The sequence below is a fragment of the Calypte anna genome, chromosome 1, assembly GCF_003957555.1.
Source record: "Calypte anna isolate BGI_N300 chromosome 1, bCalAnn1_v1.p, whole genome shotgun sequence".
Lineage (NCBI taxonomy): Eukaryota > Metazoa > Chordata > Aves > Apodiformes > Trochilidae > Calypte > Calypte anna.
In genome coordinates this window covers 176,063,143-176,084,679 of record NC_044244.1, presented here as the reverse complement: position 1 = coordinate 176,084,679, position 21,537 = coordinate 176,063,143, and the positions used below count along the sequence as shown (strand labels likewise).

Genomic DNA, 21,537 nt, shown 5'->3' with positions numbered 1-21,537 from the left:
GAATCAAACCTTCCATTGCAAGATCCTAATGGAAGGCAAGAAAAAGTCTATAACCCTGCTATGAAGAAGAGCTGATAAGCATCTTTTATCTCTCAGTAAAAGTATCCATGGGCTGAAGCAGGTTACCATGTAGTGCTTTTAATTTTAAAAGTCTTGCTGTCTTTTTGTACAGGAACACGCAAAACACAGTGAATTTCATCTATTGTGCTGTTAATGGAATTTGCCTACTTTGTTTTATGAATCACTAATTACTACTATTTTTTGCTGATGAAAGAAATCAGAAGATACTTAGTGCCATGAAACAGTTGTGTGTCCCACCCAATCATTCCATCTTGGATAGTATGAAACATTCTCCCTCATTAGAAAGAGGAGTCTTGTCATTCAGGCCAGTAAGGGCATCTAATAAACTGCTAGAGTCCACTTGGATAACAGTTAAAATTTTTGTCTAATAGAAAATACAATAGAATCCAAGAGAAATCTAATAGAAAATATGAGGCAGCATAGTGTTCGTACAAGTAATTGTTTTCTAGATCCTGATACCTCTAGTAACTAGTGGTGGAAGAACCCAGTCTTGAGCCTCTGTCAATAACATTTGATTGCCTCTGAAATTTGTGGAGTGGGTCAGCACCTGTTACCAATGAAAGAACGTGTTACCTTCCAGGAAATTTTCAGCTGAGGCATTTCGTACACATGTGCAAACATAGGATGTCTGTCTGCACCCCTCCTGAATCACTGCCAGGGATATATAAGAGCACAGTTGTATGTCCAAGGTATTCTGAGATCTATGTTCAGGTGTTAAAAAAATTCCAGGATTTAGATCAATCCCTTCTTTTTATTGGTTTCTACACTAAGACAGCCCAGGGACTCCATCTCCTCCTTAGCAGAAAATGTTTCCTTGGCAGTTATAGGCAGGCAGTGAGGAGTGGCAGTGGAGTATATTTGGGGAAGTATATAGGGATGTCTGAATAGTAGTAGTTTTGTTTCTTAAGCACGTTGGGTTTTTTTTCTCTCATTGACTTTCAGCAGAGGTAGAAATAAAAAGATACTTTCCTGTTTTTATTGGATGTGCATCCCCAGAAACAGTGTTAATTTTATCTGCTGGTTTGCTTAACTGAAGAGTGTGTTTTCTGGGTAAGTTAGGGCAGGCATGTATAAAAATGTATGTTTCATTATCAAAACAGACTAGCATTTGGTTCCAAATTTAAAGCTCTTTTATTTCACACTTGTATCATCATCACTTGTAAAATTATTGTAAAATGGAATTGCAAAATCAGTGAGTGAAGAGGGATTAACAGTACAAATAGTATCCATGACACTAGAAGCTTTTTCCATAAGAAATATCTTAAAGTTTAGTTATTTTCACTTTTTTTTTTAACAGCTACTAGAAAAGGGCCTTCCTAGTATGCAACAGTCCCTCTTAGAGATGATCTACAGTCTCCTTAGTTATATGGACCTGTCAACTATTCCTGTGAAACAGTTTAACATAGAAGTGCTAAAAACCATTGAAAAATACGTACAGGTAAATAACATACCTTCTTTATATTAACACAGCAGCTTGTCAGTATTTATTATCATAAGTTTGTTTTCTTTATAAGAATTTAAGACTAGATTAGTGGGGAGGACTTCAAATACCCAGTATGGTATCTAGTTTATAAACATCCTGATGCCTAACAAGCTGCACATCCTCAGAGGAGGTACCCAGCTGTGTGTTCTCTGTGTGGGAAGGATTAGGCTGCAGCTACACTGCAAGCTTAATACCATGCAGACCCTGACTGACCACTCTTTTTAATTATTAGCATGAGGGAGATGTGATGGAAGCCCTTAATTTCAGACACCTAATTCTTGGCCAGTGGAAAACACATTATTTCTACTAGAAATTTACAGCTGTAAAGAGCCTGTGTCCAGTCACCTTTTCTGTTAAATGAGGATTATGCAATGGCCCTTATATTTATGTGTACTGATTAAGGCATTCAAGTAGCAAATTTAAAATCCTTTGCCAAGTTGACCTTGCACTTGGGTCTCCCATCTTGCAGGGCAGTTCCCTAACAATGACACCATAGGGGAGTCTTGGTCTCTGCTGTTGAAAGTATTAAGTAAGTATATACCTTGTCACTGGCCAAGAGAAAGAAAGAATGGTAATATTCTAGTTTCACAAATTGTATTTTGTGGCAAAAATATGACTGAAATATAAATAATATTGAATGTATGTGAGTTGTTCTTTCTGTTTGCTGATTAAATATGCCTATTTCTAGAGCATTCACTGGAGAGAAGCCTTGAATATCCTGAAGTTGGTAGTTTCTCGTTCTGCCAGTTTAGTTTTACCATCCTACCAGCACAGTGATCTTTCAAAAGTGGAAATACATCGAGTGTGGAACAGTGCCTCCAAGGAGCTACCAGGGAAGACTCTGGAGTTTCATTTTGATATTTCAGAGGTACTATTTGTAATTCTGCTACTTAGAACTTTAATTCTGTTGTTTGATAGGCCTAAGACCTGTGTTGCAGCTCCTTAAGAAAGCTGAAAAATTGCAAGGGAAAGGTAAATTACCAATTACCAAAGTCTCTTAAATTATGTTTTATCCACAGTGGCATATTGACCTATGCTGGTGGGATCTTCCTGATTTTTACTATATTTCTTATGGGTGTTAAAAAATTAGTAGTAGTATTTTAAATTATCTGGTAGAAAAAGCTGTGTTGCAGTTATGCCACGTGTGATACATGGGTATACCATATGTGTAAAACCTCCCCCAGGCATTTTATAGTTGGATGTCAATGTTCTCTGTAATGGTTAAACACAGAAGTATGTCCTTTAAGGGACTACTGTAAGATTTCTGACTGAACCCTTTTACAACAGTCTTTATCCTGCAAACTCTGTACACCTTTTAACTTCATTGAACTGAATGGGCCCATTGACTTTAATGAGCAACTCTTTTTAGATATGAACCTGAAGGACTGTTCGCTGTATTTTAGACTATTTCATATAGATAACCAGTGGACTTCAAATTTAAAAGGAAATATGAACATAAAGAAGCATCTTATGCTATTTGTAGAGTGGTATTTTTTACTGTTTCATCTGGGTGTAATTTTAGAAAATGCTGAGCATCCCATCTTCAATCCAAGAAAGCAATTTAATATTTGTTGGAACAGGTCCTGAGTGTTCTCTTGGGAAAAATCCATTGAAAAGTATGTACAAGAAATATGGATTTGAAATAAATTTCATAAGCTTTCTGGGTTTTTTGTTGGTCCTTATGTTAGAAACTAGTTGGACAGTTGTTTTGAGTAATAGCTATTCATGAACGTCAGCAGTAGCTGCTAGTTACTGGCAATTGTTACTGAGATGTTCACAGTGGAAAATAACCTATAGAATCACAGAACCCACAGATTCACAGAAGTCACAGAAATCAAGTAACATGCGATACAGTGCACTCCTTCTTTTACCTCTGTATATGTGATCTTCAGAGTAACCTTTTCCTGCAGCTGAAGCCATAAACCCCATTATGAGTTCAGGCAGGAGCACAGTACTAGTGAATAATTTACTCTCTGTTTAAGACTCCCATTATTGGAAGGAGGTATGATGAGCTGCAGAGTTCTTCTGGGAGAGATGGCAAACCCAGGGCAATGGCTGTGACCCGAAGCACTTCTTCAACCTCATCAGGATCCAACTCCAATGTCCTTGTTCCTGTGAGCTGGAAGAGACCCCAGTACTCTCAGGTAAACTCCTTTTAAGTAGCCTGCCATTCATTAACAAGTTGCACTGGGAGCAGCTGAACTAATGAACATTTAGGGTCTGAAATGCTTGTGCCCCCTGTGCCCTGTGCAGTGCTCCTGGCTGGCTGGGGCAGTGGCAGCATCTGACAGACTGTGTGTGATGAATGTCTGGCATGGGTTCAGATCCAGAGTCTGTCTCACCTGTCTTCTCTCCTGCCAGTGTTCTTCTTTTAGCCTGCAAGAGATGCATCTCTAAGATCTCTGAGTCTAGGTCCTATTTAGCTAAGAAAGAAGCACAGGTGAGTTTAGGTATTAGCAAGGAGGGCAGACAGAAAGATGGTCAGCTTTCCATGTGTTGTTTTCTCAGGAAATCAGATAAAAAGAATCATTTGGAACCATATTCTGAAAAGTGATATTTGCATATCTTACTGATTTTGATTGTGTGCCAGTTAAAACCATGCAGAATAAATGTATGTATTTCTTCTTTTTTATTTAAAGCATAGAAGAGTATGTAGCAGTGACAGAGGCAGCAACTCTGCAAAAAATAGCTTATGCATGTGCTTAAGTTATGAGTTTCTGAATGGTCCTTTTGAAGTGATGCACAGGGTTCAATGTTTCCTTATTATGCTCAATAGAAGTAATAGACTAATTTAAAAATAATAAATTCCAAAATCATGAACAGCTATTGTTATGTTTCCTTTTATGCATAGCTGCTCTGAAAGCAAGCATGTGAGCACCTAATGACTAATTGGTTGGTTGGTTGTTTCTAATTAAAAATTGTTAATACATGTTTCTAGCCACAAGAATGCTAGGTTAAAAAAATGCTCTTTTGAGAAATGTGTTTGTTTTTTTTTTTCTAGAAAAGGACAAAGGAAAAGCTGGTGCATGTCCTTTCTCTATGTGGCCAGGAAGTTGGGCTGAGTAAAAACCCTTCAGTAAGTAGCCTTGTATTGATAATTTATTTGTTTAATTTCCTAAACTTTAAAAGTGAAGAACTTTGTTTCCCAGAACTCTATTTCCCAGAGTTGCTGAGCAGATTTGCATACTTTGATGTCACCTTTATTGGCACTGTAATTTCCTCTGGCCTGTGCTCCATTTATCAGAACACAGACCACTGAGTGAATGTCCCTCTCACACATAATTTACTCACAGAGCTACATGCAGTTTTGATGTGAGAGATCTGAGATGCTATAGGTTTTACTTGTGCTGGCTTATTGGGTTGAGGGTAGGGACCTCTGGTATTACTAATCCTAGAGCCCTTATGAAGTAAAAAAGTAAATTACAGAAATAAAACTGAGAGGCGGGTCTCAATTGCCCATTAAATCATAGCTCTAATGTTACTCTTTAAAAATTAATACTATCTGGTGCCAGGAAATGGGCAATAGATCATCCAGGGTAGGAAGCTCTTAAAATAGCTATTAAGTATTTTCTACAGAGAAAGGAAAATTTCTGAGTATTTTTTTATATGTATTTTGGGGAGCAGGTCCTTCATTTCTGCAAAACAAGGACTGTTTATCATTGCAGATAAAATTATTTTAGTAGGAGAGGACAAATTACAGCTTGCTGTGTTTTTTCTGATCTTGATGTTTTATGTTATTTTTAACTCGAGATTTTGTTTGTTAACATACTACTACCTCATCTCTTTGCAAGTATTTCTTTTGCTAAGTTCTCTGAATTTTGTTCCTGTAAATATATACAAATACCCAGGCAACATCAATCTGCAGCCATTAGGAGGTAGCTGCAATATTCTTGGACGTGTTCCTGCAGTATGAAGTTGTTTCTTTGTACGAGTTTAATCTGGAGGCACCTGTCCAACATAAATAATAAAGAGTGTTCTAAAAATACTCAGTGAAGGAATTAGGTGTGTACTGGAAATACAGTCTTCCGAATAACCAATTAGAGCTTTTAGGAAGAAACAACCGGAGGGAACACTTTGTTACAAGAGAAATCCTTTGAATTGTAGGTAATTTTTTCTTCCTGTGGTGATTTGGATCTGATTGAGCACCAGACGAGCTTGGTGTCTTCAGAAGACGGAACAAGAGAGCAAGAGAACATGGATGATTCAAACAGTGAACAACAATTCAGAGTCTTTAGGGACTTTGATTTCCTAGATGTTGAGCTGGAAGATGGGGAGGTAAAGTACATTTTCTCTGAAATAGCTTTTTTATTAAAACAGTTTGATAGTCTTTCTACTAAGCACTGTATTCTTCTTGTAACATAAAACTTAAGCTGTGTAACTGTAAACTGGTTTGAGTTCAGATTTTTTTATAAAGTTCATTTAGTGTTTATTTCACTATCATAACAGTGAGAGGCTACCACACCCTTCCTTTCTGAATCTACTTTAGGAAACACTGCAAAACTTTTAGTGGAATATAAAGCCTCTATTCTAGGACCTTTTCATGGAATTGAACTGTTAGTGAATTTATTTAAAATAAAATTTTAAAAGGTCTAAATTGTTAACAAAAATATACTTGCTGATTGAAAACCCATTAAATGAAATTGCTGCATATCCATTGGTTCTTGAGTAACCTTCCAAAACATTAATTCAGGCCTTCAGGCTGTTGTTACTCTTGCAACTGCTGATTAAACCACTAAGGCTTAGGGAGATGTACCTTCCTCTCTGCTTAAGTGTCTGTGATTTCATCATCTTATGCAGAGGCTAAACAGAACCCTGAGGGCCCAGATCAAGTCTTGACAGGTGAAGCCTGTCAGCTCACCTTGAGCTGAAGTTCCTAAAGGGAAAATGTTGAAGAACTACTGTGTTTTGACCCTTTAAACCTGCTTATATCAAACTTGCAGAATTTCTTTCTGTTTAGGTGGGAAAGGGAAAGAATGAATATCCATTTAAAGTTCAGAAATTTAAGTACTTCAGGTGCAGATGTTATGCAACCCTGTTCAATAAAATGTCTTGTCGTAATCTGGACTTGATTTAACATGGATCTTCTCAGGCATCACTTTTTAGCCCTAAGTAGAACATGTGCACAAGAAGAAATGATCAGTTTTATCCTTAGTTGAATTAGAGTAGAAAATAATTTTAAGCTAAGCAGACCCCTCAAGTGTGAACATCTGAATTTTTTTTTTCTAATTAAGAAAAGAGATGAAGTAATGAAAAGAGATACCAATTCCTTATTTTCCAAGTCAGTATATCAATCAATCAAAATACAGTAATTTTGGCTCACAGCTGGAGAAGAAAAAAAAAAAGTCGTTGGCATAAGTGGTTGAAAACACACTAGCCAAATATTTTGAATGATAAATGATAAAACAGCTAGATTGTCAAAAAATGTCTGCAGTCACTTCTATGTCTCAAGTGCTGTAAAGATACTAGAAGGACTTAGTACTACAGTTTTTGCTAAGTACTGCATAATAATTTTTTTGTCCAGTGAAATTCAATAATTTCTGCTTTCTCTTCACCAGTTAAAACCACATAGAATTTATATATAATTGTGCAGTCCCTGTCAAATGAGTTTACATTCGTGGACTATAACCCTGAAAAGATTCGTTTTATATGTGTGGCTCACTTCAAGACTGGGACCTAAATTAATCAATATACTAATTGCCTTAAATTAGTTGTGGAACACATACTAGGCTCATCTAGTTTTATGTAAAGTGAAATGAAAACTGTACTGTTGTACTTAATAGAGTTTTTAAATTTCTATGGATCTGACACCTTGCATTCCAAGGCTTAGTCCAGACTCAGTTAAAACTGTTTTAAATAACTAGATACTGTAGCCAAATTCAAACGTGGTGTTGGAGGCTGCATCTCTAATGAATTAGTTGAAACTACCATTTACATCACGTTGGAATGTGATATGTTCATAAATAAAACAGGGCTAGAAAACTTAACTAGCAAAAGCACAGATAGGCCTTTCAAAAAAACCTCATGATTTAAGAAGGCCAGTGGTGCTCGTATCAACCACAGACCACAAGATGTACTTGTTTGAAATTTCATAAAGGGGTGAAAAGAAGTAATGGTTCTTTTCAAGCTTAAAAGAAAGGCTGAACAGTTAAAGTTTCTGTGATGATGGTTACAATTCTAGGCAAATGTTTATCTATAATGCCTTTAATACAGTAATTTTACATAGATTCTTTCTATTTGTTTTTCTGTCTGTTATATCTGCTACCCAGGAACTTCAGGTAAGAATGCTACTGGAACTCAGATGTGCTGGTATATGTTATGCCTTCTTGCAAACTTGCATTATAGAGTAACATCATAGTTCCGTTGTTGCCCTCCCCCTCTTCAGCAAGTGGGTGGGTGGGTATGTGTGTGCTTGCACTTCTGATAGATGCTTACCTTTTTGTCCTGTATTAGAAAATTTTTTGAGGTTTTTTCAAAAATTCTATTTCCTTTTATGTTTGTTTTCAACCTGTTCAGCAGTCCTCACAAACTTAAAAGTATCTAAATTCTAATACCACCATTTTTTCCAGTTGAGCCAATTTCTCCTTTTAGTATCTTTCTTCATAAATAGTAGGTAGAAACAAAAGAAGAATTTCATTATTTGTAATAAAGTTTGGGCCATTTGTTTTCTTGGTTTATTGGCTTCTGCTTGCATCTTTCTAGAGCTGGTACCTCAGACCTCTTCAGAAAGTTTACATCATTGCCTACCAGCCTGTATTTAATTTAATAAATTAATCATACACCTTAATTTAGTTCAGCTGTATACTCCCACCAACTTTGCTAGGCTCATTTACCTTGTGAAGAAAACTGAAGAGGTGCATCAGTGGTTGCCAGTCTGGGTCCTAAACATGCAGTTTATAAGATGTATAGAGAGAACTGAAGTGACAATTCTAACAAGTTGAACAAATGATTAAAAAAAAATCAGCAAAAACAGTGTGCATGTTTTTTCTGATAGTTTGTGCATTGGTTACTATGCAAACACATCCCTCAAAAAATCTTTTTCTGAAAATGCCTGTGATAAAATATGAACACATGGAAGTAGTGCCTTACTGTGCAGTTCCATGCACTTCTGATTGTACAATATTTGTGCCACTCCATTAACTTTGCATCCTTTGTCAATACAGTAAGGTGAAGGCTTGTGTGAAAACTGTTTTTCATGATTCACACTGGCTTTGTGAAGGAGCCATGCCCTATGTAGGGTTACTTTCCTTTTTACTGCTCTTTCTGTGTCTCCCTTGGCTGGAAGGGCATGCCCAGCCCTGTACCACAGGGTGGTGACTGGGAAGTCATGGATGGTACCTGCTCACTGCTGGCCTGAACCATTTAGCAGATTGTTTCCTTTTGATCTGATGTTCAAGGAGATAGCTTTACTCTTGCTGTGGATAAAAATGAGCAGCCTCTCAAATACTCTCAAGTTCCCTCCTTCATGGTAACTGGGAAAGAGAGAGTGTTTAAAAGTCTATGAAAACAACTCCATCTTTGTATATGTGTCTTGATTGTTTAAATTCAGTATGATTCTGGGTGCCCCTGTAGCAAGCTTGTGCTAACTCAAATACTACAGGTACTGTGTTTCATCTCTCTTACCCCTTTTCCTTACTTTTAATTCACTCCCCCTTCTAATTGTATGCCCTAGAAGTGTCCCTTCTCATTTATCTTCCTTTTGCTGGCTTCCTTCTTTAAGACATTGCAGAATAAAACTGCAACAAAAAATATTCCTATAGACATGGACTGCAAAGTTCCCTGGTAGCTGAGGACCGGGGTGTGATGACAGTCATCTTTGCTGGCTTGCTGATTTCTGTCATTTTGTTATTTGTTAGTTCAGTAACTGATGTATTTGTGGAGGATGATGTCTCATTGCTGCATGTGTCCTCCAGCCTCAGTGGAAGGATGGACAGCCTAAGAATTTGTTAAACATCTGGGAACAGAACAGTCTTTTTTGTGATTTAGAGAGGCCTAATTTCTTAAATCTTAGATATGTTCTGTTCTTTTCCCACACAGAACCACTATAAAATCCCAGTCCCAGTATGAAAACACAGGGTTCTTCCAGGAATGTGTCAGGCATCACAACAATTACATGTTCATTTGCTCTTTATTATAGTGCATACCCTAGTTCAACATGTACTTGTGGATTACAGTTCTTGCATTTCTGATTGTCTTTTTCCTAAATTCTTTTTTCCTCACAGTTGTTCATGAATGCTAAGCTTAGTGTCATGCAAATGAACGTTTTTCTAATCACATTCCAAGTGCATTGCATTAAAGGGCAGTGATGCAAAATAAGGTCTATTTGTGCAAGTTCGTTGATTGTTAAGGAAAGATTGCAGTTGAATTAATTGCACTTTATGCAGCTTAGTCCCTATTCAGTAAATATCTGACTAGTCCTGAATGGGGATTAGTCAAGTGTGTAAAAATACAAATCTGCTTAAGTACCCTGCTGAACTGAGACCTCTTCCTCGATGGTTGCACATAATTTTAATTTTCATGAGCCCAGGATAGACTCCTTCTATAAACAGTGGTTTGATAGTCATTTTTATGATTTTATTTCAGGCAGAAGTATACTTTTGTCAAATTCACATTTCAAGGATCACTGACAACTTGAATTTTGAGCAGCTGATTTGCTAGTTTAAGAGTGTTGCATCTTAGAGTCCTGTTTTAAACAGTTAGACCCGAGCCTTAAAAAGAAGTATTTTTCTCTATGAATTTTCTTCCCATGTTGATGTGAGGCTAAGGGCTTTCACCTAGATACAGTACCCAAAACTGCAACTGGAGCCTTCTGGGTGGAGCCTTCATGCTGTGTAGGGTCCCTTTGGGCTCTTCAGGTCCATGACAGCAGAGCAGTTGTGGAGATGCTTCTGCATTTGTTTTGGAGGAACCTGGCCAGACTTTAAGGAGGCAAGAGGATTAGCACAATTAGGGGAAAGGGACAGAGTGCAATGAAAAATACATAAAGTAAACAAGTAAACAAAAAAGTAGTGGAAAAGTAATTGTCCTTTTTATACACAAAAGAAACTAAGTGATCAGTTCAGCAGCCTAACAAACAGTTATGCAATTTGCTTCATGCACTCAGATTTATTTAACTCTGTGTGGGATCAGAACTGAAAGTCAATATAAAATGTTTGGTCCATTTGACTGTACCCTGTTTAAAAAGTGAAATCTCAGAGTTCAGCTTCAAAATAATGAAAAAAATTCAAGTTACAGAAGTAAGCTATATTGGCCTAGGATAAAAGTCATAAAAGTTGTGTTGCTTTAGCCATTACATTTTGTGTGCTAAATGAAGGGTTCATTCATATCTACCTTGACTCATTATAGCTATATATATAATGAAAAGAATCTAAAATCTTTAACATATCTCTCACAACTGAACCATTGCTATGAGCTATGCTCCTAATATTTTAAAACAACACGGACAAGTGCTGTAAAATTGCTTACAGACTTTTCTTTTGCTTGTCATTGCTCAACTGGTATTGAGGTGTTTGTGTGTGTGTGTGTGGACTTACAAAACAAATTCTTATATCAGCAAATGCATGAAAAACACACCTAATACTGAAAGGAATGAATCCTCATTTAACTCATTTCCATGCTTCTGCTCTCATCTCCAGGTGAAGTGCTGGAAAGTTATAAATGCTCCTGTTACATTATTGCTTAACAAAATAATGTTTGTATCAAGTTTGTATTACATTTTTACACAAAAATATTTATTGAGCTAACTTGGATCTAATGCCTAGAGGTTTGTATATGATGAGTTTGAACTGGAGGAAGCTGACCCTGGGTCTGATTTCAGGGTGAGAGCATGGACAACTTCAACTGGGGAGTACGCAGGCGGTCCCTGGATAGCCTGGACAAGTGTGACATGCAGCTGCTGGAAGAGAGCCAGCTCTCCAGGAGCACGCCCAGCCTCAACAAAATGAACCGGGAGGACTCGGATGAGTCATCTGAGGAGGAGGAGCTGACCACCAGCCAAATCTTGGAGAACTCAGACCTAGTAAGTTGCAAATTGGCAAGTTTAAGGAAAGATGGTGTTGTGTTTTTCAGTCAGATAGGGCTTTTAGTTTCCTCTTGCCCAGGCACAGTCAGATCAGCTGAAATTGGAGGGTGTCACTCGGTGGGGTGTTTTGTTGCTGCTTGATTTTCCCTTGTTTGCAAATATAAAGAGGAATTTTAATGCAAAGCTCAAAACAGAGGAAAACACTAGATCTGATTATTTGTCTTTTTTTTCCACAGATTACTATGTGACAATTTTGCACAACTGGCCAGTAGTGTGTCTTTCTGATGTATTTAATAGTTCAGTAGGAAAATACTCCAGTTTGTCAACCTCTGTTGGTTTTGTTTTTCACTCCTGGGATATTTGCGTACAGTTTTGATGACTGAAGCATTGAAAGGGTTATAATATGTCTGCATGTACAAACTAAGGGAGCCACTGTCATTGCCCTTTGAGACAATGTCTGCTTTGCATGTTCATAAAAGCAGTGTGTGTAGGGTAGCTGTATACTCAGTTCTTCTGTGCTTTTGTTGTCTTTCAAACAGATTATAAATCTTTCCCCTTCTGAGGACGCGAATCATATTGACTCGCTTTCTACATCAGGTGACACAGCTTCAGCAGACCCTCATCATTTCAATATAGGGACATCCAGCTTTGATGTGTCCTTGCCTGATATGAACAACCTCCAAGTATCCGAAGGATCCAAGGTGAATACATTTTGCTTTCAACTGAAGTGTATTTTACATAACACTTTTACAAGTTTATTTTACTTCCACTTTCATGAAGGGTTTGATCTGTGAAAGCAAGTACCTTCTGACTTCCTGTATGTAATGGCATAGCTACACTACATTCATGTGCTCCTGTACATTCATACCCTTTCCTTTTTACATAGACTGTCTTCATTAAAAGATTTTAATTACTGCTTATTAACTATGTATGCATTGAGATACTGCAATCTCGTTGGAAGACAACCTTATGAACTGGCTACAAATTACAACCCTAGAGGAATTTTCTTTTGTTCTTTGTGCTGATTTAAAAGAATGATATGCCAGCTCATGTGGTGGGTGTATGCGTGTATTCTCTTAAGATTTTTTTGTATGTGGGAACCTATTGTACAGTTGTGTGCACTGGATTCAGTTTTGCCTCTTGGCAGACACTCAGAAATTTTAAATTCATGACCACAGTATTAAGCTTTCTTGGGGGGTGGGGAGGCAGGAGTTTCAAGATACAACCCCCGTGTTCAGCTCGGTTTGTTTCAGACTTCTGTATCCGAAGACGAGCATAGAGCAAGGTTGGTAAATGGTTATCAATGTGAAGACAATTTCTTTTATTTTCTGTTTTATAATACTTATTTGTGGGAGATCAGGTGAGCCTACTCCTCTCAATGTCCCTCCAGAAATACAGTTCAGGAAGCAGTGGGGAGTGTGTGTGGATTAGTGGCTTTAGGACACTGTTGCCTTACCAGTAAAGCTTTCTCTTCCATGTCTAAACCGGGAGACTTGTGCAGAAGGGCAGTGTTACAGAATAGGGAAGGGGAAGAGTATAGTTGTCTAGTCTAATCATCAGTTTTCATTCCAGTTCTTGCCCTTGGTGCCTTCCAAAGGGAGCCACACACACACACACAAATATATATATACTGCTAGCACTGCATGTAACAGAAGAAGGGGAAACTTCTAGCAAAGGGGTGATAGAAAAGGAGGTTGGAATTGTGCTGTATATTGAACAAATGGTTTCTGTCAGAAGCCTCCCCAGGAAGAAGAAAGCACCCAAGGAGGGAAATGTGGGTAAGGACAGGAAAGGAGGCGAACCTCTCAAAATAATATTCATTGAGAAAAAACTCATTATCATTTGTCAAAACAGTAGTTGGTAGACAAGTTACCATGTAACAACGCAAGCAGCAGAATTTGGCAGAGTTTCAGTTCAGGAAGCTGCAGTCAGAACAGATAAGGTTTGCAGGTGGTGCCTGGGGCTAATCTCACGCATCCTGCTGCAGCAGCTAAGAGCATTTACATTAAAATTTGCAAATCCCAGTTCCTGAGTTTCATATGTGCTGGGGGTTTAAGAATCTTTACTGTGATTTTTTTTTTTTAATGTCCCAATAGCCATGTACCAGTGTTAATGAAAAAATGAAAAGCTTTGGGAAAAGCAAGAGTGTGAAGTATGTAAAATCACAGCAGTTTCTTGTGGGATTGGCAGGCAAATTTATCCCAAATTGTCAGGGATATTTTAGTGTTACAAAGATATTTGAATTGATAAAAGTTATGCAAAATGCCACCGTAGTGTTTTTTCCCTCAAAGATACTTTCTTCTTCTAATATGCATACTTTTGTATTTTTACTCAAAACAAATTGGAGTCAGTTTAACAAGGTTAAAATGCCTGGTTTTACATTTATTTTAAGGAAGAAGTCATCCAGTTTTTAGCAAGCAAATATAAAACTTGCACTTAAATAAGTTTTGCCTAATCCAGTAACAGAAAATCTGAGCTCTTCCCTGTTTTTCTTTTCCTCTGAGCTTTTATTTTCAGAGAACTGATAATATGTCAGCAATGCAGAGGAAATTTTTTGTTGCTTCTCTAGAGCTGTACAAAAAATGTTCTGTTGTTGTATCATAAGCAGAAACAAAAACATCACCTCAACTTCTAAACAGGCTGTGAATGAGTGCAAAAGGTTAAGTAGATCTCTGCTCAAACATTTCAGTGTGAAAATCCAGGTTAACTGTATGAATTAAACATATTTTCTATTAAAGGTAATGATTGCAATGATTAAGATAGTAATTTTTGAGGGATTTGGAGGCAGTGGTGGAAAATACTATGAAATATACAAAGATTAAGACGATACTATTTTATATTTTTTCTAAACTCAGTGATTTCTGGAAGTGTATTCTAATCCATCATGAATATTCAGAGTCCACACTTTTTATTTTGCTTTTTGGGCATCGTATTTTACTCCAGTGGGTGGGAGGTATTTGCTTCCTCTTTATTCCTCCCTTACCCTTTTCCATCCAAATGTGTTCTCCTCCTACATACCATCACTGCAGTGAACAGGCCAGTAGTTCTTTCAGGCTAATATTTCATGTTTGAAACTGGTTAATATTAACTACTTCTTGAAGAAGCATGAAACATTTATGTTTCTTGCCAACTACTCTGCCTCATGTTCTGGTAATTCATTCATATAGCTTTAATTTCTCTTTTCAAAATGGTTTCTGCTCTGATTCTTTTCATCCACCCTGGACTCAGGGGGGAATATTCCTATGCCTTTCATTTAGAAAACAAACAAACAAAAAAACCCTTTCTCCAACTTAATTTCTGACCCAGTCCTTTCTGATACAAGTCGTGGGTATTTTTTAGAAATGCAAATCCCCAGAATTTATCTGTAGGATCCAGGCAGGTCTGGTAACCTGTAGAGGGCCATGGTTGTCTTTTAATTCCACTTGACACAAATTTCCCTTCCCAGCAGCTCCCAACACACATACAGACATGCACATGTGCATATGTGCACAAACATACACGCTACAAGATACCCCAAAGAGAAAAGATAAAGAGTTTGAGCTGCACACTGCAGTCATCCCTATGATGCTTTTCAGGATGGAATGCATAATGCAAAAGATTAACACTGAAACAAACTTTTTTTGAGTCTAAACCTGCAAGAGAAATCTGAAAGTTTCTAAAAGAAATCAAGAACTTTAGGTGCTATTGGATGAAAGAGGAAAGAAATTACAGAAGCATAATCCTTTTAATGGTCCAGGTGGTGCTTTGGTTTCCTACTGAATGGAAGTTATTATGTAAATGACAGGATAAAAATAATTCTCAGCTCTAAACATGTGTATCCTCTTCCAAACAATGATGGTTTTCAATATATTTTGAGAGGCTTTAATACACTCTTGGACACTATAAAGTGGTAAGTGATAAAGATAGCCTGACAGTAACAAGAACCCTATTGTTTTTCCTGAAAAAATAATTCCCTGGTATGTTGCCAGCTGCATTGGAATCTGAAAATCTTTGCTAGAAGAATAAACTTGAAGAAATACCTCAAAAATAATATTGATCCAAGACAGAAAGCTAAGCAAATACAGTATTTTGAAGAAGTTCAACTTGTGCAATTTATAATCTGTGACTTTATATCTGAGCAATTTAATGTGTCAGATTTTTTTTTTTCATTAAATGCTTTCTACTTAATAGTGAAATGAACTTATAAATTTTCCATATTCTAAGACATCATCACTCACTCCCCCAGGTTGAAGTTGTACATGAAGAACAAGATGCAGCAGTCCAGGAAGATGAACTTTCAGGGTCTACAAATGAACTTCCTGGAGCATTTGAATGCAGTGATAGCCTTAGTCTGGATATGACAGAAACTGAAGAGAAAGTTGACAGGCTGGAACAATTTGCCCTTACTAGGTACTTGTATATACCATTATTCATAAAAGTCCTTTTACACTGTACAACAAAGTAATTACAGGGTGTTAGTTAATGGAATGGTTGTTTTGGCCACAGGAGTTTAAAAATTCTGATGAGTTTAGAGCAGTGACAAGACAATGCCCTAATTACCAGCATAATTATCACTCTACTCAATAAAAGCTGAAAATTTTCCTTCTCAGAAAAAAACAAGAAATGATTTATACATACATCTTTGCAGTTAGTCATATGTGTAATTTATTTAATTAGGAGTTTTAAAAAAAAAGGATTTTTAAGGATTCAGAGTAATGGAAATACTGCTTAATTAGCTGTTAAACAGATCATCCTTCAGTTTTTTTATTTAAAAAGCCACAATATTGTCAAAAATCCTATTTGCATACTCTTGAGGCTGCTGGTGAGTGTGGCTGTACCCCAGTATATAGTGCAACAAAGCATCCAGTTTTTTTCATGCCTTTTTGAGCCATTTGACATTTTGGATGCTGAGTTAGAGTGCAATTAGCCTGTGTTTATGGAAAGGAATGAGGATGTAAAAAGAAGCCCTCTGTCTGTGTGCCATGTTTCAGAATCCCAGTTCCTGTTCTTGGAAGCTATAGGAAGTGCTTCACTATTTCAAAGGATAATACTCAAGATCAAATAGCTTAGTACCCTTTAAAAATGGTAATCAGCCTGTTTCACTTCATGGGGTGCCAAAATAATACTCTGGTCATGAGAACAGTGTGGAGAAGGGATGTTTCACTGGGGGGAAACGAAGCAGGTTGGTTTATATAACATTTCTACATGCTGAGATTCCTCTCCATACTTTGCTATACATTATTGTTACCAAGGTTACTTAGGAGTTTTCCTTCATGGGCTCTGTCCTGCTGTAAAGTTGCAGCCTTCTTCCTCCTAACAGTGAATGTTCTCTGGGATGGAGCAAGATAGATGATAACGACCTGGAGATAAGAATTCTGATTTGGAGGTTTTTGTCATTATAGCCAACATTTTTCTAGCCTTCATAATAATTTGAAATTTCATTAATATTTTTAGAAAGCTACTGTAATTGTTCCTTTGATTATACGTCTCTGTTAGAGCATATTTTATCTGCTACCTTCTTGGTATTCTCTTCATCACAGTTTGTTTGTTTGTTTTCTCCTTCAGTTTTGGAGATGCTGATCGGAATTCCTCTCCTCCTCCCTCCCCATTTTTTTCTGCCATCCTTGCTGCATTTCAGCCAGCAGCATGTGATGATGCAGAAGAAGCCTGGCGTAGTCATATCAACCAGCTCATGTGTGACTCTGATGGTTCCTGTGCAGTTTATACATTTCATGTGTTCTCTTCCCTGTTTAAGGTGAGACAATAAGTTGATGATACAAAATCAAAATGTGTAGATTGTGCATGGTTATTATGGTTGTTCTTGATAGTAGTACCAGTAATGAACTAGTAAGTACCATGACCATTGCAATTTTGCATGCTGCAGGATTGCCATACTAGATTTTCATGTAGAACTATGTTCTAGGACCAATTTTGTCATAAAAATAGTATGTGTCTTACACCTGCAGGTTTGGAGGTACCATTATAAAATGTGGATCTACTTTAAACATTACTTTATTAACAGTCAGTAACTGCAAGAGACAGCAAATAGCCTTTTCATCTCAAACTGCCTTTAATCTGTTCTTTCATTTCCAAGTGTTGAAATATGACCATGCCCCTGTAAATGTCAACATTATTAAATATCCTGTACCTAATCATCTGAATAGAAATATTCAGCTGCCATCATGCAGAATAAGTTTCAGAGATTGAGTCTGAGGTCTAGAAATGCATTACTTCTTTCTAAAACTGTATACTTGAAAAGATATGCATCTTGCAAAAGACAAGGTTGAATGTGCAAGCTGTTCTAAACAATGATGTCTGGTTTTACCTGTGATGAGTTTTAAAGCCCCTTTGACTGTTTATTCTGCTTTATATGAGGCAGCTGCAGGATATTTAGCATGCTGCAGCAGTGCACACAGCATCAGGTAAGTTCATGCAGAATTTTAAGTATCTCTGATCTCATAGTACACAATTTTTATTAGCAGTGGGCACCCCACTAGTAAATACCCAATCTAGAGATCTTCCTGTGTCTCTGTTATCTTTATAAGAAGGAAGCATCACACAATGTGAGTTTCTTTGCCATCCTTTTTCCTCTGTGCTCCACTGGGGTTAATTGCATGTCCCCCTTAAAACACTACACTGCTGTAAATGTGGGTACCTTTGAGGCATTTTTTATACACTGATGAATAGGCATTTGGAATGACAAAAAAACCCAGGGCTGACTTTAGTGCAGTACAGTTCAGAATTTAGTCCTGTGGTTTTTCATAATGTGTATTTCAGCTTTTTAACTGTTGTCAGTCCTAGAGGTTAGTAGCCCTGTTCAAGTGTTCTGGGAGTTATGTGGCCTCTTTGCTCTCTTTGAAGAGGTAAGAACGAGCTGGTGTCACACTTCTGAAAACTAAATAATACTATTGTGTAATGCAAGACCTAAGCATTACCTGTAAAGTTATCAGTTTAACTCCAAGTCCTGGCATGCACACACTACATTTGATGTTGTGCTTGTCCTGTATTCCAAGGACAGCCTATCCATTTTCTTCAGTTGAATATTTAAATACAAAAATTTTAAAAGTTGTTAATAATATCAACAAAACAATTTTCTATCTGGAGTCACAGCCATATGCAATTTATAATTTTTTTAAACTTTATAAACAGTTTATAAAATTGCTTTGTTGTTCTCTTCATGGTTAAAACATAGGAGTAGTACTTTCCCAAGTTTTTTTCACAAGGTCCCACTTTGTCTGGGAGTTGTATTGTGTTTCCACCATCAAACTTTGCTACTCATCTGCTAACCTAGGAGGCTTCTGACCCTCACTGACAGGAAGTTTCAGAAACAAGACCATCATGTGCTAGGCTTGCAATTAGAAGTACTACCAAAATAGTTACCTGTGTGACAGAATCCTTGTTTGGAGGAGCCTGTGAGTTAAGTACTTGGTGAAGAGAAAGAAATGCATTTCCCAGGGCACCTATATATTATTTCAGTCTGCATCAAGTTAATGGTATCTTGGATGTTTGCCCACAACACACTAAATTCATTTAAAATTCCTGAAATTGTTGAAATACTTTTCCTGTAAGCCATTCAAATCTCAGAGATCTCTGGGTTATCTTTGTGGCTGCCTCTTCGTATTCCATCAAATCAAATGTCTTCTAGCAGACCAGCCAGTTCCATGACAGGACTGGAGAGGAGCAACTAGTTTCTACAATCAGACCCTTTTGTTATGAAAAATTCTCTTCCCAGAAAAGGAAACCTGAGGTTAGAAAGAAAACATTCTGAGAGTATTATTTGCATTCACACAAAGAACAGCAACTGTATGCAGGCATATAGCTATTCATAAAATGCTAGTGGTTGGCATTATTATTCACAGTACTCCCATTTCATAAGATATATACTGCTTCAGACCTTGCTTGAAAGATTTCAGCCACTGGCATCTGCACCACCCAGGATAGGTATCAGTGATAGTCCAAGTAATTCCAAAATATAAAGTATGTTTCATGAAGTACCAGAGTACAGTCTTTCATTGTTTCACAATTTAACACTTCAAAACACTGTTCAAGACTGTTCAAGACTGTTATCTTCTTAGCTGGATATTGATTGTTGCTTTTATGAATACCTGAAAAGAAAAGGAGTAAACAAAGAATTATGTTTTTCTTGAATCTAAACACCAGACTGGTGTCAGCTTTTGATGAAGCTTTTAGGAAGTTATTTTCATAAAATAAACTAGAACTGTTAGAATACATGAGTAGATGTGTGCTGAAAGAGTTAATGTTCCTTATATTGCTCTGGACAGGATCTTCTTTCCAGTCATCTATTTTTAAACTAGAATGTTTTTAAATTATGTAGTGTTTTTAACTATATAATGTTTTACTGTATATCATTCTTAACCCTTAGGGTAAGGTGGAACTTCTAAATGTTCCTAGGATATGCAGTTTAATGCTTAACTCTCCTTAATTGCTTGAAAACTTCTTGCTCTATACACAGTGGTACTTTGTCTCTTCTTTGCAGTTCTTGCTTACATTTGAAGACCATTACCATGACTTCACCTACCCCAAGCTTCTCTTAACCTCAGTTCTTTCAGTCTTACCCATAAGTCACACTTTCTAGACTTCTCACAGTTGCTATAGACTCTCTTCAGTTAGTCTGTGTATTACTGGAAAAGCAACATCACTGACTAAAAGATTACCTGTTTTAGAGAAGGTAATCCTGTTTAAAAACTTCTCTGTGCTAACAGCTGTACAGTAGAATACAGTTAATTATTTTCCACTTGAGACCCAATCTAGTATGCAGATATCTTGTTCTACAGGTATCTTGTTCTACAGGATTTTGCCTTTTTGGTTATTCTTCATCCTGAATATGTGCTCTGCAGATTATTTCAGCATAGCTGTACAACCTTGTCCTTCTTCCTTTCCCCTGCACCATTTGCCCAGTTTATCAAAATCAGTCTGAATTCTAATCCTGGCTTCCAAGGAGTTTGCAGCTCAGTCATCCATGAGTTTCATAAGTAGGTTGCACATTCCATTATTTGGTATTTTCATTCATCACTTGGTTAGTGCCTGAGACAGTCCCCAGTGGAACCCTACTCAATTTAGCTTTCCAAGTAGGCAGTGGGCTGTTGATAATTAACTTCTCAATGTAGTTTGGAACACCTAGTTACCTCCAGACTGTGTTCTCTGCTTTTCTTCTAAGACAGTAAACAATTAATACATAACACATCAATTACTTTTTCTCCAAATAGAAAATCCTAGCCTTTCATAAAAATTAAATAGTAGTTTGATATTATTTTTTTCTGACCAAACCTATACTGCCTATTATTCATCTCTTATATATTCCCACATTTCCCAGATTTTGTGGCTTGTTGGTTTGTTTTGGGTTTTTTTTTGAGATAAGTACTTCCCTCAAGTTTTTCACAACACCCTGTTCTGTGTGTTCTCAAAGATACTTGTTATGGCTTCTAGACTTCTTTAGCCAGTATCACAGCTATCATAGCAAGGATTTCCCTAATCTGCAAAGATATGAAAGTATCAAAGCCCTCACTAACAAGAACTGTTCTCACCTGATTTTTCACTTATATCCCATTGCTGCCTGCACACTGATGCCCTTTCTGGGATCAATAAGGCAAAAGAAGGCATTAAAAATGTCAGTCTTTACAGCAGTATCTGTTACTATCTTTTTCTCTCTATTGTGATTCCTTGGCCTTCCTCTTAGTTATTTATACTTACTGACATTCTCTTTCTCTTACTACTTTAATTAGCATCCCCCTCCCTGATTATTGTGCCTGAGTTGCTATGCTGGTTTGGGTACCTAAGTTAAAAATTTAACACAGTTTCACTTTTTGTTCTTTTTTTGGATGAGTATTTGCCTCAGTGAAATATTTGTGATTTAGCCAGATGTGTGTCTTAATGTATTTTCTGTCTCTCAGTGGTATAGAATGTGCTTCTGCCCTTTTTATTACCTATAGGGATGGCCTCCTCCCATTATCTCCTT

At 37.1% G+C, this 21,537-nt stretch overlaps 1 protein-coding gene across 2 annotated transcripts in view; it reads left to right on the top strand.

Moving 5' to 3' along the window:
- The window catches only part of FRY (FRY microtubule binding protein), a 163,421-nt gene that overhangs the window by 126,248 nt on the left and 15,636 nt on the right, over positions 1-21,537 (top strand). The window contains exons 47-56 of one of the 2 annotated variants that reach the window (XM_030446525.1): positions 1,379-1,519; positions 2,253-2,432; positions 3,547-3,708; positions 4,566-4,640; positions 5,669-5,839; positions 7,831-7,839; positions 11,379-11,579; positions 12,122-12,283; positions 15,808-15,971; positions 17,127-17,316. In XM_030446525.1, the coding sequence (XP_030302385.1) occupies positions 1,379-1,519; positions 2,253-2,432; positions 3,547-3,708; positions 4,566-4,640; positions 5,669-5,839; positions 7,831-7,839; positions 11,379-11,579; positions 12,122-12,283; positions 15,808-15,971; positions 17,127-17,316 (1,455 nt within the window). The remainder of the gene's footprint in view (positions 1-1,378; positions 1,520-2,252; positions 2,433-3,546; positions 3,709-4,565; positions 4,641-5,668; positions 5,840-7,830; positions 7,840-11,378; positions 11,580-12,121; positions 12,284-15,807; positions 15,972-17,126; positions 17,317-21,537) is intronic. The other variant, XM_030446532.1, reaches the window with a different exon arrangement.